The 14,454-nt window shown below is 38.6% G+C and overlaps 2 protein-coding genes across 2 annotated transcripts; both read right to left on the bottom strand.

Moving 5' to 3' along the window:
• Nucleotides 1-572: 572 nt before the first annotated feature.
• Nucleotides 573-3,249, bottom strand: LOC135173008 (uncharacterized). Its single transcript, XM_064139583.1, has 5 exons — nucleotides 3,103-3,249; nucleotides 2,056-2,256; nucleotides 1,593-1,811; nucleotides 1,351-1,527; nucleotides 573-964 (listed from the first exon to the last, which is right to left on the bottom strand). Exons 1-5 carry the CDS (start codon nucleotides 3,247-3,249, stop codon nucleotides 845-847), a joined length of 864 nt encoding a protein of 287 aa, XP_063995653.1. The 3' UTR covers nucleotides 573-844.
• Nucleotides 3,250-12,807: 9,558 nt separating this feature from the next.
• Nucleotides 12,808-13,550, bottom strand: LOC135159863 (uncharacterized). Its single transcript, XM_064115961.1, has 2 exons — nucleotides 13,465-13,550; nucleotides 12,808-13,117 (listed from the first exon to the last, which is right to left on the bottom strand). The coding sequence occupies exons 1-2, from the start codon at nucleotides 13,537-13,539 to the stop codon at nucleotides 12,857-12,859; spliced, it is 336 nt and encodes a 111-aa protein (XP_063972031.1). The 5' UTR covers nucleotides 13,540-13,550; the 3' UTR covers nucleotides 12,808-12,856.
• Between the last annotated feature and the right edge of the window lie 904 nt (nucleotides 13,551-14,454).

The following is a 14,454-nucleotide window of genomic DNA, read 5'->3' as shown; positions in this document are numbered from 1 at the left end:
TGAATAGAAAGGTCCGGTAGAAATTCTTCCACGAAAAAAATCAATGGAAATTTTTTACTCAACTGATTCTATTCAGGTATTTTCTGTAGGAATTGCTGAGTTCAAATTTTCTTAAGTAGTTTAATTGCTATTTTTATTTAGGGAGTGGAGAAAACGTAGGAAATTCATGACGATGAATTTGCGTAGATAACATTTTTCAAGGGAGAAAGTTGTATCGTAAAAAATGCTTGTTTTAACGATTGTTCTACATTAATCGTTGATGATGAATCGTAAAATGAACATTTCCAATATTTCGATTTAATTTTATTGTCCAAGAAGTTGACGAAGTACTTTCTCCATCAAAAGATCATTTGTTGTATCCCTTAACCACCATAAACACCATAGTACATAATAATAAAGAAACAATAATGGTTCTGCAATCGATTAAATATTGAGTCTCACCAGTTAATGAAATTGTTTGACCATTCAAAAGGCATGATAACTCCCATTAAATCTCGGAAATGACGCATTCCACATTTATTCATAATATTGTATCATCGTGTAAAGATAAATTAGTGTCATGACTGACTATAATACATGATCGAAGCACTTCCAGGTCTAGGTCTCTCTGACATCATGCGTGAGAGCTCTGATCAGGCGATGACGTCACCAACCCGTCTCGTCATCTGATTTTATTTCTCCTGGAGCATGACAGGTGGAATCATCAACAGAAATTGCGTCACAAGGAGCGTCTCAAGGTGGACTTGCAATTTTATTCGATCATGTTGGATGGTGAGCTAAATCTCTGGATAAATTTCGATCCCTGGATCGACAATCATTGATTTAATGGCTTAGTGATCAATAATTAGAGGACATGAACGACTTGAAACTCATTGGTCGGTCGTAGTTCGGTCTTATCATGCCGCAGATAATGCCAGAGGTCCAGGCAGCAGCAGTAGAGGATCACTGGCTCGTCTTGGACATTCTGGAGATAGTAGAAATGGAAAGGTCAATTCCTGCATTATCTATTGATGCAATAGAAGCGATCGTTTTCTCGTTATTGATCGGGTCGATTGGAAACTTCGAGGGAGAAGACCGACAACAGATGGCAGTTGGTGTTCGTGATGTTTAAATTAATAAAGAATTTTTTGAATTATTTGCTCAATGGAAGTGAATAATAGTCCTGGGGTGGGATGAAATTTAAACAAAACTTTCAATTCCATTTTCTCATGGAAAATCTAAGCTTTGAGAGGAAAATTGCATAAACCATAAATCACGGTTTAAATATTCCATGAAAATTGCTGGAATTTTCTTTTCCATACTAGGAGAAACCTTTGCATCTCAGCTATTAAATGAAAATTTCGCTTTTACTATGAACTCAGCTGCTCGACTCTTAGCATGAAGTCCATTCCACGTGGGAATGGGTGTCAACTGATTGGAGCCTTCACTCTTCTCCGAAGAACTTTTTCCACGATAGCTGGAGCTGGTCTCGCCACTGGTTTCGGTGGAGACCCTGCTGCTGTTCTCATCTCCCCCGTGTTTTCGCTCCTTATTACGAAGAAATATCCGTTATCATCGTAAATCATTACCCCCGTTTTTGTAGAGATAATTACCCATCGTAAACAGTCGTAGAGGATCCAGAAGTGGATCAGATACAGCATTAGTGCGAAGATCGATAAAACGCATATAACAAAATTGTGGATAAATATCGGGTGGACGAGCAGCTCCTCGTCGGAAACTTCTTCCAGGTTGATGTGGATCTCCGCGTGTCTCATGGAGAATATACAGCTCAGGAGCATGAATGCGCCACCGAGGGCGCAGCCGGAAGTCGCCTTGAGCGGACGAAAATAATCATCAATTCCAGACACGAAAAAATTTCATAGGAAAACTTGACGAGAAAATTTGTACAGAGAAATGTCGATGGAAAGGATTTTAGTGTGATGAGTTGGAGCATTTTTCTAAGCTTTTTTCCGCAGATTATTTTCTGAGAAAAATAATAGAGTTTACTTTTATTTTTATTAGCGGCGGTTTTCCGGTGACATTGCTTGAATTAGAAGGGGAAGGGCAATTACTCACAATCTGAAGTTTCCACTTAAACATGTGAAAGAAAAACCACATTATGGAGAGGAGGAGACTGATTGTCATGCTTATGGGAAGCCCGAAAAATAGGACATTTCGTTCTTCTGGGATATCCGGAATGTCCGGGTTCTCTTTTGTGAGGTGTCTGTTGATGGCGTGATGGATGTGATGGAATAATTCAACGGCTGTAACACTTGCCTGAAATTAATTAGATGACACTTGGAAATAGAAGCAGAACAATCATTTTGATGATTCTAAATAAATTGGACGATTCAGCGTGAGCGTGAGTCGATAAGTGAAACCGAATAAAATATTAATACACTCAAAATGGGAGCGATCACACTGTTACGAAAGAATCACAGAGGAACTAGTGTTGTTTCGTGGAAAAAGATGATAAAAATCATTTGCACGCGAAAAATCAAAGGGAACTGAATAAGTCGATTATAAAAAATGATAAAAAATGGCTATAAATGGATTCGATCAGCCAATCGATGAATTCAGCGAAAAAAAACTCAAAATCCTGTTTATCTTACGCCATTAATGCAACACATAATGATAAAAATAAACCCCCCTGACGAGTGAAAGTGACGAAAAACCCCAGAACTCGATCTAATCGACAAAATCCAATGCCACAAATAAAAACCCAGGAAAGAAGAGCTGAGAGAGGCGGAAGTTGTCTCGTGTTTCGTGAATCCCCTACGAGGCATCAATTCAAAACACCGAAGACCTAATTTTTATTGCGTACACGCAATGTCTCGCATCCTCGAACGTGATCGTGGCTTGAGTCGTGTGTTAATCATGGAAAATAAAAGAAATGGCAAGAGGCTAACTACACGACACAGTTTTATTATGTAACTAGATACCTCGGGCCGCCTCTCGCACTCCTGATACACTTTTCTATCCTCATTTGGCCTCTGAATTTTTATTTACATTTCTCTTTACGACATTTCTGTAAATTGTTAATTCACGTTATCGGGTTCTAGAGAGATAACAGAATTTTCAGTGGGTTAGGAAATGAGGTTAGCAGGAAACTGTTCAGCTCACCAATTCTGACAAATGGAGCATTGCGTGGACGTTTGTGGAAATGCTTGCATTTCTGTGGAATTTGCGAATTTCAGCTTGATAAATGCTGCTTAGTCTCGCTGCCTCCCGTAACTCTTCGAGTTCAACGGCGTTTGAATCCTCCGCCATATTTCATGTCATTACATTTTCATGTGTTTGAAACATTGAAGATGATGCACTTCAGCTTCCTCATTGCGGTAATTTTTTGGATAAATTAGCAACAGGAATTATCAGGTGGTGAAATCGGTAGTTTATCGGTTTTTCTGAAAATTAAATTCTCATGGAAATTCCTTGGGCTTCGCAAAACCATTTTGAAGTTTCTCTTGTGGGGTCCCTCAATTCCATTACTCAATTTTTAATGGTTTCAATTGGGAAAACAATTAGCTGCGTCAAGTTTTTCCAGCGAAAATCTCCGGCTCTCCTTTAAAAATCAATTTCCAAGGAGAATTTGATACGCAAACTTTTCCACACTTCCTCGGAAAAGATGAAATGACTTCTTTGTCGCCATCACGTACTTCTCGGTTTTACGAGAGAACCGGCATCCTCCGGGGATTTCTCCACTTCTTCATTCTCCATCACGAAACACACCTGCTGTCGTACCCCCAAAGCCCGTAGATAAACTTAAAATATCTTTATTTATTCAGTATCAATGAGTGTTGACTCGGACGAAAATTCCTACGTGGTGACTGACGACTGCAGTCCGGGGAAAACTTTTTCGGCATTACATGTGATGGTTCAATAGAGGGTCTTTCGAGATGAGGCTATCAGATACCGCAATCAATTAACGACACTGAAAAGAAATATATACCGATTGATACAATCAAAAAGCCTCATTAGGTTTCCCTAATAAAATAACATTGACAAAATTTGCCATGGTTAAAAATGATATGTTGTCTTGTTAATGAGAGTAGGAGGGTCTTCACATTTAATGATCATTTGCTACTAATCTTGAAGAGCATTCATGGATTATTGGTGATCCTGATTGTTGACTACATTAACTCTGATTGTTGGCGATTCCAATCACCACTGAACTGTTGTGGAAAAATCCTGAAAATTACAGATGGGTAATTCAGATATTTTTCCGATGACATTCTACACAATTGACCATTCGTTCCCTCCGATATTTACTCTTTCACTGCTGTGATAATCATAACAACCAGTGGAAAATGAATAATCGAAAGCAAAAGTCCTTCGATCAATTGAATTTATCCCATGTTCATTAGTACGATCAAAATTTCCTGAATTTTCCACCTGATTATAATCAACAAGTAAACAGTATGCGGATCTAGTGGCGCCTGGTGTGTAAATGCTGCCTGGTGCACATTTAACGCCCGAGAATGGCGCCTCCCTGGAGCCTTTCTCCAGGCATGCCTGTCGACCTTCATCGAGGTAGGATGGGACTGAGAATTCCTCCCGGGCAAATCGACTTCTCTCTCACCTGCCTCATTCCTCCTTACTCTTAAAAAAATAGAAAAAAAAAACTTTTATTATTTCCCTGACGGGGCGCTTTGTCTCCCAATTTTTCACGGTTTCCAGTTGCGAACTGAAATGCTGAGACGGACTGACATAATGAGCGAGCCAATCGTCGGATCTCCATGGGCTTCATACGAAAGTGAATGGATGGTGATGATCAACGCCACAATTTCCCTTGTCAGCTCAGCCACTTCTTCTCTCTCTGCATGACTTTTTATTTTCCCAGTGGAATCCGGATGTTTCGGGCTTTTATTTCGTTGCAAGGGGTATAATTGATATAGGTGATGGGTGTGAAGCACGAGAGGCTTTTAAATGAAATTTTATAGGAATATTTTATAGGGGCGATAACAATAATTGCCGATATCTACTGAATCACTAAATGATAATTTATTAAAGGTGTTTTCGTGAAATAGTTTCACTCTATTCCTTTGAAAAACAGTAACTTTTGCTCTTTTTCATGTTTAGCTGTGCAATTTCCCGACCTTAGACGATATAACAATAATATTTAATAAGTAATGAAAAAATATTCTGTAAGGTATTGCTTTATAAAATATTTCTTAACATTCGACAGAATATTTTTCTTTTGTAATTTGTCGCATGAAATTCAATTAGAACATTTTTATGACATAATAAATGGAAACGACTCATTCTTTCGTAGTAATATTTGCACGCGTTTCCAACGTTTTTTTTAAGAATTCAATTTTTTTCATTCCGCTATTGAAGAATTCAGTTGTGCAATTTCCCACTAGCCACGTTGAAAAAAAAAAAAATAATCGAGCCCGTCAACAACGGAATCTACTGTTAGACATTCCCCTCTAACTAAACTGCTCATCTTGTCATGTGTTCCTCGTCCCGTCTCTCAACATATCATGACGGCGTGTTCCCTTTGATACTGTCTCAGCATTCGTCAACATCTTGTAATAATGCAACCGTTTATGAAGTACCCGTGTTGTAAGTGGGTTAACGACTGGCGCCATTAATTGTAGGCGGGAAATATTAATGGAAAAACTGTTTTTATGGGACGAGGGGTACGAAGGGACGAGAAACTCATGAAAATTGGGTGAATGGAGAAGTCTATTTGAATTACTGTTGGAACATTCTTCATATGTTGTTGATAAAGGCAACAATATACCATTTTCCATCAAATAAACGATTGTGTCAATTAGTTGGTTGAATCAGGTAAGAAATGAGTTCACAAACTCGCATTTTTTGGAAGCGATAATAGACAACCGATTTAGAGTCATTAGTAATGTTAGCATTTCATTTGTTAATTGTTTCTATTCAGAGAATCTTCTTCAATTTTAATGACTGCAACACGTTGTTGTTATTATTTTCAGAGAATGAAATAATTTTCGTAGTGGTTGTTAAAGGTGATCTTTATCGAAGGGGTAGGTATCATAAAGGTCGTCAGAACCGAATCCCCATTTCGGAGTCCGGGAACCTCTCAGAGGGATTGACAATACTTTTGCACGACTCATCAGGAGTAAAACCACTTTTAAATGTATTAAAATGAGGTACGTAGGGTCAGGGTGGGAAAATCCGCATTGTTCGAAGAATATTGAAGGTATATGAGGGTGAGGGGGATGTTGAGGACAGTGACATGGAACGTCATTTAGGTGAGAAATATCATAAAAGTTTGGTATTCAGTGTGGTGGGATTTTTCACAAAAATGGAACCTTTTCCTGGAGAATTAGACAGAAAATTTGAGTTCTCTGTAAGTTTTACTGAAAATCCTCTACTCGTTGTACTCAAATCTAGGAATTTTGGGTCTGAACTACCCGCCCACAAAAGATTTTCATGTTGATAAATTATTTTACGACTTTTGCAAATTTAGACGTTAGAAAATTGGCCAATTACAACAATTAGACACATCGCCAAGTCTAATGGGTAAATTAAAAACGCCTTGAATGTATGAATACAACAGATTTTACCCGGCGAATGGTTATTCCCGGAGGAATCATATGGAAATTGTATCGGTCCAATGGACTAATGGATTAATACATCAGCGGCCTTGGCGTATTAAGCAATTCGAGGTGAAGTGGGACAAGATCCCCTGGAGCTTTTACGATGAAACGAAAGAGCGGCAGTTCCGGGTTCCTCGGAACATTTACGAGTTATCGTGCGGTTGATTTGACAGTTTGGGTTACGTAAGCAACGAAAATAACGAGTTTCTAACATTTGCAATGTAAATAGTCGATTTTTTCAAGTTTTTTCCCCAACAGAATTGACGATTGTGAGCGAAGACATAGTGAGGGCACAATATTTCGTGGTTTTTATTCCGTGTTCCTCTGATTTCAGGTGGACAACATCATTCTCATCATCACCCTTAGATTCGGAAATATGCGTAGAAAATTCGACTGAGAGATAAGTCGACTTATCGCAGTGTACCACTTCGCTACTGTAACTCATTCCATCAAATACTATCTCAATTTTTTTTTCTCCTCGCACTCTGCTATCAGATGTGCCCACGGGCCAGGGGAATTCAATGGAAAAAAATCTCATTCTTATTTTCAATTCTGAACAGACGGAACTAATTCACACTACCACACACAAAATAAACGATTCGCGGCTCTCGAAAAATACCAGTTGAAAGACAAAAACATGCAGAGGGTAAAACTCTTGACCCAGGCCTCAGTCAACGTAGCCTTGACTCGATAGATAAAATAAACCCAAGATTAATAATACCCACCACCACTGGTTCCTCCAGCCTCTCCACAATGATCCCATCTAGCACTCATTAGTCTCTATCAATCTCCGCCCCTGCACATCCCATCCTCCCAACGAGCATTTATTATTCCATTACATTCCTCTGTTTCCTCATTCAAGAGAAAGCAGAATGTTGAAATGAAAAAAAAAAAGCAGGAGTATCAAAAAGGCGCGATGTCGACCGTCATTTACAGTCACCAGCTAATGCCCTATTCATATGCAGAGTAACCCAGGATTGCCCCCGGGGTCTGGACCATATCATAATTAAACCGAGGTATACGCGTCTATCTTTCGTTCGTCCTTTGTGGTCTACCCCACTGGGTTTCAATGAATCCTTTTTTTTTCTTAATTTCTTCACTTTCTTCTTTCAACGTCCGATGACCCTTGTTAAACGTCGACGTGAAATATTTTCAGCCGAAATTAATTCTTTTGAGGGGAATAATTCTTGTTGAAACACAATTTTAAGAGATGGAGATCTTTCAATTAATTATGTTTCGTTTTTAATGGGATATGAGATTTTTAAGATGGTGTCAACGGTTTTATAATATCGACGGGGGATTCCTATTGTCTGTCAGAAAATTAACAGAGTTATGAATAAATTTTCACAATTCGGTAATATTTATTGTAATTTTCACTGAATATTTTTCACCGGGTATAAGGAGAGAAAAATTATTAGAAAATTATGTAAATTCGTAGTTCAGAAAAAGTAGGGAACGTTCAGTGAAAAAATGTGTAACTGCACGGAGAAAAAAAATTATTGTTGGCAAATATAAATTTACTTCAGAGAAGTATTTATTTTTTGAAAATTGTATTTCTTCGTTCTAATCACTGTCAAGGGGGACCGCGTTATATTTAAATTACGATAATCATATTACTCTAAAAGATTTGCTACGCGACTCTAAATGAACTCTATTAATAATAATTTAGCGTTTCTAAATTTCTAATTTTCTTGAGGGAACAATTTCGATGAACTATCTAATGCTCATAATTAATGCAGGAGTGACTCAAAGACATAATTAACATGATCATGTCCTAGCACAATGTAATTCACATAATTTAAACTTGATCAGAATAAATACTTCCCTGAAGTAACCGGATATTTGGCAAAAATACTTTTAGTTCTCAGTGTCTTCCGTAATTTCCACTGAATACTGTTTTGACTGGCACATTACGGAACAGGCATTTATTTTTCAAGAACTTTTCCCTCCGTTACACATTGACTCTCTCGTCCTCCTGCCACTGTCGTTTTCCCGTACCATCGGCGAAAAAATCATTACTCGTCATACCCCTTTCACTCGACTAATTCGTCAGTTTTTCTCGATCTCCCTCCGCCCCAAATCCTTCCCGTTAATCACCAGAAGTCCTTTCAAAAACCTTCATCATCACGACTCCTTCCCATTCCTGTCCCAAATAAAAAAAATTCCGTGATCATGTACCTCCCATTTTATCACTTCCCACCTTTATAAACCTATAATCACCGCAAAATAATGTCTTTCCCGACACCTTGCAGGCAGGTGCAAACGGGGAAGAGCCTTCGCACGCAGCTCAACAGTCCCTATTAGCGAAGTAACAAACAGCAGTTAGTTTTACAAGCGATAATGAAGCTGAACGCTTGGTAGATTCCAGCAATGCCCTCGGGGTGGGAGTCTGCATATACCCCAGAAACCGGGGCTGTTTTCCCTCGGCGGGTCTGGCTGTACCAGTGCTACAGGCTTGGTGCATTAGTTTCCCTAAAAGGTTTGCGCCATCACTCTCTCCCAAAATCCCACATATACCGCTATATCCACCCACAGCCCCCCCCACCCCCTTATCCCCTTTCCGCCAGTCCTGTTCGCTGCCACCACCCCTAGAGCGCTTCTCGGACGCACTAACCGTTGCCACAGCATTGGCTAGGGCAGACCGAGCCCTTCAGCATTCCAGCTCTTGGAATCGAGTCGATTCAATCGACGTCAGTAAACCCCCTTCGAGGCTCCTGTTTATGTATCAGCGATCATCCCCGGGGCAAACAATATAAATTTGAGCAACGCTCATTCTACGGGAATGGGGGAGCTTATGAAATGTTCAATTGAGCGGGGTGAATCTAAAAGGAACCGCAAAATTCACGGAGACAAATTTTTGGGGAAAATTATACTTCCGTCTGGGAAACGGTTGGTTTCCGAAATTTTGCATGTATATATATGTATAATTTTTTTCGTCTGGAAACAAAGATCGAAGGGACAAATGAAATTTAATTTTAGTGTATGAAAAATGGATGGAAAATGTGGAACACGTATTTTTTTATTTTGAAGAACAATTAGAAATTGAAAAATTCGAGGCGACTGGAGAAACATTTGCCTTTTGACGGTACTATGGTTTGTATATGGCCATCGTCGTGGGGCGTCATCAAGCAGACGTTTTTAATTGCCTATAACTCATTTATGTTTTATTATTTTTTTAAATAATATAAGAACGTATTTTTAATATTTTTTATACCAGTTGTATGTTCAACAGTGGAGTATTCTCATGCGCAAACCCAATTGATAGTATATTTGTAATTCCTAGTGATCTTTCCAAACCAAAAGTGTAATTAAAATTTGTAGAATTGCACGAAGTATCTTCAATTAAAAAAAAAACTTCTGTCCAGGGTTGTTTCATCAACGTTACTTAGAGTAAATAAGCGTCAGCAATAAACAAATCTCGTAAAACGTTATTCCCATTCGTTTACTGTAATTAAACACGAAATTATGACGTTTATTTTCGTACAATATGGCTCCTTTCTCCCAAGATCAATGTGGCTGTTCAATGACCCCATAAAATCGCTCCTCTATCCACTCTTCCAACCACGTGACATTAATTTCTTTTTGCTAATGTATCCGTCCCATAAAGTTGAGCTAAAATTGTCGGAAAAATAAATGTAGATTAAATTTTTCTTCAAAAAACTACTCTCTTGACTTCACTGTGGTGACCTTCACGTTCCCATGTGCCATTCAATTCCGTTGGCGAATGAAACAGAACTCGGGTAAAATATGAAAGCGAAAAACCCACACAGAGGGGAAAATTTTTCAATTTCAAGAACAAAGTCAGAATTCGCTCAAATCTTCAGTTTCAAAGTTCAGGATTTTTTCTTCGTGGAACTCAACATTTCCCGAATGTCCCTTCCTCCCATTGCAATGCTTCATCCCAACATTCGGATTAAGTACAAAATATACAATTCGCTTAGAAGAAATTACCGTGTTCTACTCCAAATTCAATTACTCATCGAAATATCAAAAAAAAGGAAATGTTTTCATCTTTCTATTTGAAAAATTACCAACTCTCGACCTGCATTCATTACCAAAATATTTGACGAAAAGTTGAAAATATTCTCAATGCTCACTGCATCAATGACGAGGATTTAATTAGCGTCGAGTTTACTCTTAACGTTGATGAAAGAGAACTGTGCACACCTAGATTTTACCCACTAATGCAAAATAAAAGGACGGACGAGAAGGAGTAGAAAAGGGCTAGGAGAAAATAAACCTCGAGGAGCTTTCTGGTTCGTTCGGTCCTCGGATGGCTCAGGATGTCCTGTTTCCTGTCCTACCGAGGATGACCCCTGAGGCGAATTGCCTCGGTAAATGTTCAACCTGTGCCTGCATAATCCAAGCGGAGAGAGGGGAAAAAAATGATCAACGAGTGAGGACTTGGCGAAGCGTTGAGACAAAGGAACCAAATGGTGTACGTCGAGGGAGGAGGACAAATAATTTATCTCTAAACTGGTTTGATGCAGGCATTGAATCATCAGTGGTAAGCAAAACGATGAATTCATTAGGTTATTTAAGGAGGTAAAAAATCTAGAGTTACGCGATGACGGGTAAGAGTTAATCACGTCAAAAAATTTAGATCAAACTGGAGGATCGCATTTCTCGCATTCCATTCCGGCAAACAACCGCATATAGTCGCTGTGTGGTCAGCCAGCGACACAAATCGGATTATGAAAGAAGGATAAAAGTCAGGAATTCCGTGGATAATCCTTATTTTTAATTTTTTACCGTTTTAATTTCATCAAGAATTTATTTACTGGTGAATAGTACGCAAGAAGAAAAGTTCAATAAAAATTTGAAAAAGTAGTTGTGAAGTGAAAGAGAATTGTATATTCCCCTGATTATCTCCTCATGATCATTTTTTTATTTAGGATCTGCATTTTTGAAAAACTATATCAACTTCACAATTTGACCAGTTAATATTTTTCTGGCTTCACCAATATTCTTAGTTCTTTTAAAGTTTTTATTAGGACTTTCTCCCCAACTCTGCTCCACTGTTAAATTCCAGTAACTCTAATTGAATTTCCAAACTCGAGTAAAAATACTGAACCGTTAATAATTCGATTGTTTTCCCTCAAAGAGTCAAAGTAACTCTGTAACCTCCAGAAATACGTGGAGTTTGTGTAGCCAGGTAAAACCAAGGGCTGGAGAATTACCCCGAGCCAGTTTGAGAATGAGACTGGTAATTAATTAGCACCAGCCAAGAGGCTGGTTATTAATTCATCAACGTTTAACCCGCCTTTGCGCATATCGGCGGAATCCTGTCAGTGATTTACACCCGAGTTGGTCTTCACTGGAAATTGCCTAATCATAACATCAGTTGATACATTGAAAAGAGTATCGATCATATCAGGAAAATCCATTAGCATTTTCATTCTCAATCGTGCGAGTAATCAGTTTGATTAATGGGGGAGGTCACACTGCCCTGAATGCTGGTATTTATAAATGCAGGCACGTTTTAACGCGACAACTGAGAATTTTCTCTGTCACATTTTACGCGCTTTCTTCATTTTTATATTCACTAGAACAGTGCCATGCGATGAGTCAAGACCTCGAAGCTAATGGAAAAAAATTCAGTGCTGACACTAGAAAATTTGTCTGTGGACATTCGAGTTGTTATATGTTTACAGCCAATTTTGGTTATTGATTTTCAATAAATATCGCAAAATCGGAGCGCTTTCAGAGCTGCGATTGGAATTTAGAGTTTCATTTGGAAATGCCAATGCCTCGAGGCTTTTTACCTTAATGTCTATAACTTCATTATCGTTTTGGGTGACTCATTATATATATTATTCCTAGAAATTAATTAAATTATCATCTCCAAAGCCCCGAGGAAACGTACGATCTTGTGAATCACAAATAAACAATTTCTTAACGAAAGTTCGATTGTCATTTGAGAGTATCACTCCAACGATACTCTTTATCTTAATGTCTATGACTTCATTCCGCCTATTGTGATTAATTTTACGTTTTAATATAAGAAACAAATGGAATTACCAGTTGAATACCTCTGAAGAAAGGTTTGATTCTCTGACTCATCAGTGGATAATTCAGTGACGAAATTATATTATTGGTATTATTCATACTTAAAATCAGATAAATTTCAGGTACAGGTAAATGGAATTTGTACCTATCTATCCAAAGTTAACTACCAATGCATCTCCAGTGGTGATGACAAATTTATTAGCACATTACAATGAATATTGTCCGAACAGGATGATTTACGGCTAATGAAGTTATTTTTATGATTTTAAATGATGAAATATGCGTTGGAATTATTCAAGTTTTAAGCCCTTAAATTCATTGAGATTCAGGGAGTCGTCATTGACTGTTTTGTCCCACACTTTCGATCCAAATCGGAAGGGTGATTTGACAACTGTCACTGAAGTGTCCACCGACTCAACACCAGCGTCAAAAATTGCCTTTCCAGCATCCAACCAAGCGTCAAGCTTCGTTCTGAAGCTATTCTTCACCTCCTCAGTTGTCTCTGCAGCAGCGCTTCCAATATTTCTTATCACGTCCATGGGATCTGGTATCTGTGGGGATTTCAAGCCCAAAGTAGATTTACTCATTCAGTTAACGGAATATAACTGGTTATTAATAAACCCCCAGACAGCTTCATAGGAAATTTTTATCAAACTTCCATTTAGTATTCATAGAAGACTTAAAATTTATACTCCAGATGTCACCGAACCTCCAGGGATATAAAAAATTTTCACAACAGTGACACGGTGGTTGCTCAATCTCAATGGTTTTCAAATCAATTTCAATCGGAAACACTCCGTTTGACGTAATGAAATTTTATGTAATTAAATCTTAAAGCTCTCCTTCAGGAAGAGCTTTTTTTCTTTTTTGAAGGGCAAAATATTTTGATCTGTCTTACGGTTATGGTGTACTGCGGTGCAGCCTGGGCAAGAGCACAGGCCAGAAGTGTGAGGCACAATACTTTAAAAATCATCTTGAAATCTTCTATAGCACGATTACTCCTTGACTGTCGAATGAAGCAATCACCATCTCTATTTATACCAGAATCGCCAAAATTTCGCAAAATATAGGCCACAACTGCGCAAATATTATGCAAGGATTTTGCTAATCATTATCATGCGCTGAGTTGCGTCATCCTAATCGAAATGAATTACAGTTTGAGATTTGTGCCTGCATTTGCCCTTATTTGAATAGCTGTCACCGAATCGCGCCGGGGATTAATTGTAAATACCAGTGTTCTCATTATCAATCGAGTGGAAGACCTAAAAACTGAGGACACGTGGCTTTTTTCAATGCCATTTGTTGTTTTTGTGGACGATTTTGATAAAAGTCTCTTTCCCCACTTTACAAATATTTTTCAATTTGAAAAATGACTTCTTAATTTTAAAGCTAGCTCAGAATTATTACTCCACACCTGGGCCTTCATTCGGTGATTTTAAAGACTTCCCCTTGTGATAAATCACCAAGGGGTTGTTAAGGGGAGTTGAGAGTAGAGAGTAAACACAAGGCACAAGTGCTCCATGTCCACTGTCTAATATTTTCCTAGCCGAGATGTATCCGTGAACACGGCTTGTGTTGTGCTCTTAGTTGGCCGCAGGGTGTGAGAAGGGGTTAATCCACCCCACAGTGTGCAACAGAGGGGACATCCCCGTGCACTGTTTACGGGGTCAACCCCACTAGTTTCAGCCCTGAAACACATCCTAACTTGTGGCCATCGTCTCCCGGGAATCTTCCGTCTGGATTTTCACTGACGAGTTCAACCCCACCATTCGATTCATTCAGTTGTCTCGCATGCACTGTCGACTCTAAATACATACATGTATGTATGTATGTATATAATTTTTTTTCTCTCTTCTCTCTGCTGTAATCTAGAATTGCGCGTGCTACG

Source organism: Diachasmimorpha longicaudata, chromosome 2 (genome assembly GCF_034640455.1).
Source record: "Diachasmimorpha longicaudata isolate KC_UGA_2023 chromosome 2, iyDiaLong2, whole genome shotgun sequence".
Taxonomy (NCBI): Eukaryota; Metazoa; Arthropoda; class Insecta; order Hymenoptera; family Braconidae; genus Diachasmimorpha; species Diachasmimorpha longicaudata.
The sequence above is the reverse complement of the archived record's forward strand: the minus strand, read 5'-3'. Positions and strand labels throughout refer to the sequence as shown.

Bases quoted from the DNA above. Each gene is read 5' to 3' on its own strand.
- LOC135173008 (XM_064139583.1), bottom strand. From the start codon at position 3,249: ATGGCGGAGGATTCAAACGCCGTTGAACTCGAAGAGTTACGGGAGGCA. The intron at 2,257-3,102 runs GTGAGCTGAACA...AATTAATTTCAG, and splicing joins TGCTCCATTTGTCAGAATTG to GCAAGTGTTACAGCCGTTGA. The intron at 1,812-2,055 runs GTGAGTAATTGC...CGTCCGCTCAAG, and splicing joins TTAAGTGGAAACTTCAGATT to GCGACTTCCGGCTGCGCCCT.
- LOC135159863 (XM_064115961.1), bottom strand. From the start codon at position 13,539: ATGATTTTTAAAGTATTGTGCCTCACACTTCTGGCCTGTGCTCTTGCC. The intron at 13,118-13,464 runs GTAAGACAGATC...AAATCCCCACAG, and splicing joins CACCGCAGTACACCATAACC to ATACCAGATCCCATGGACGT.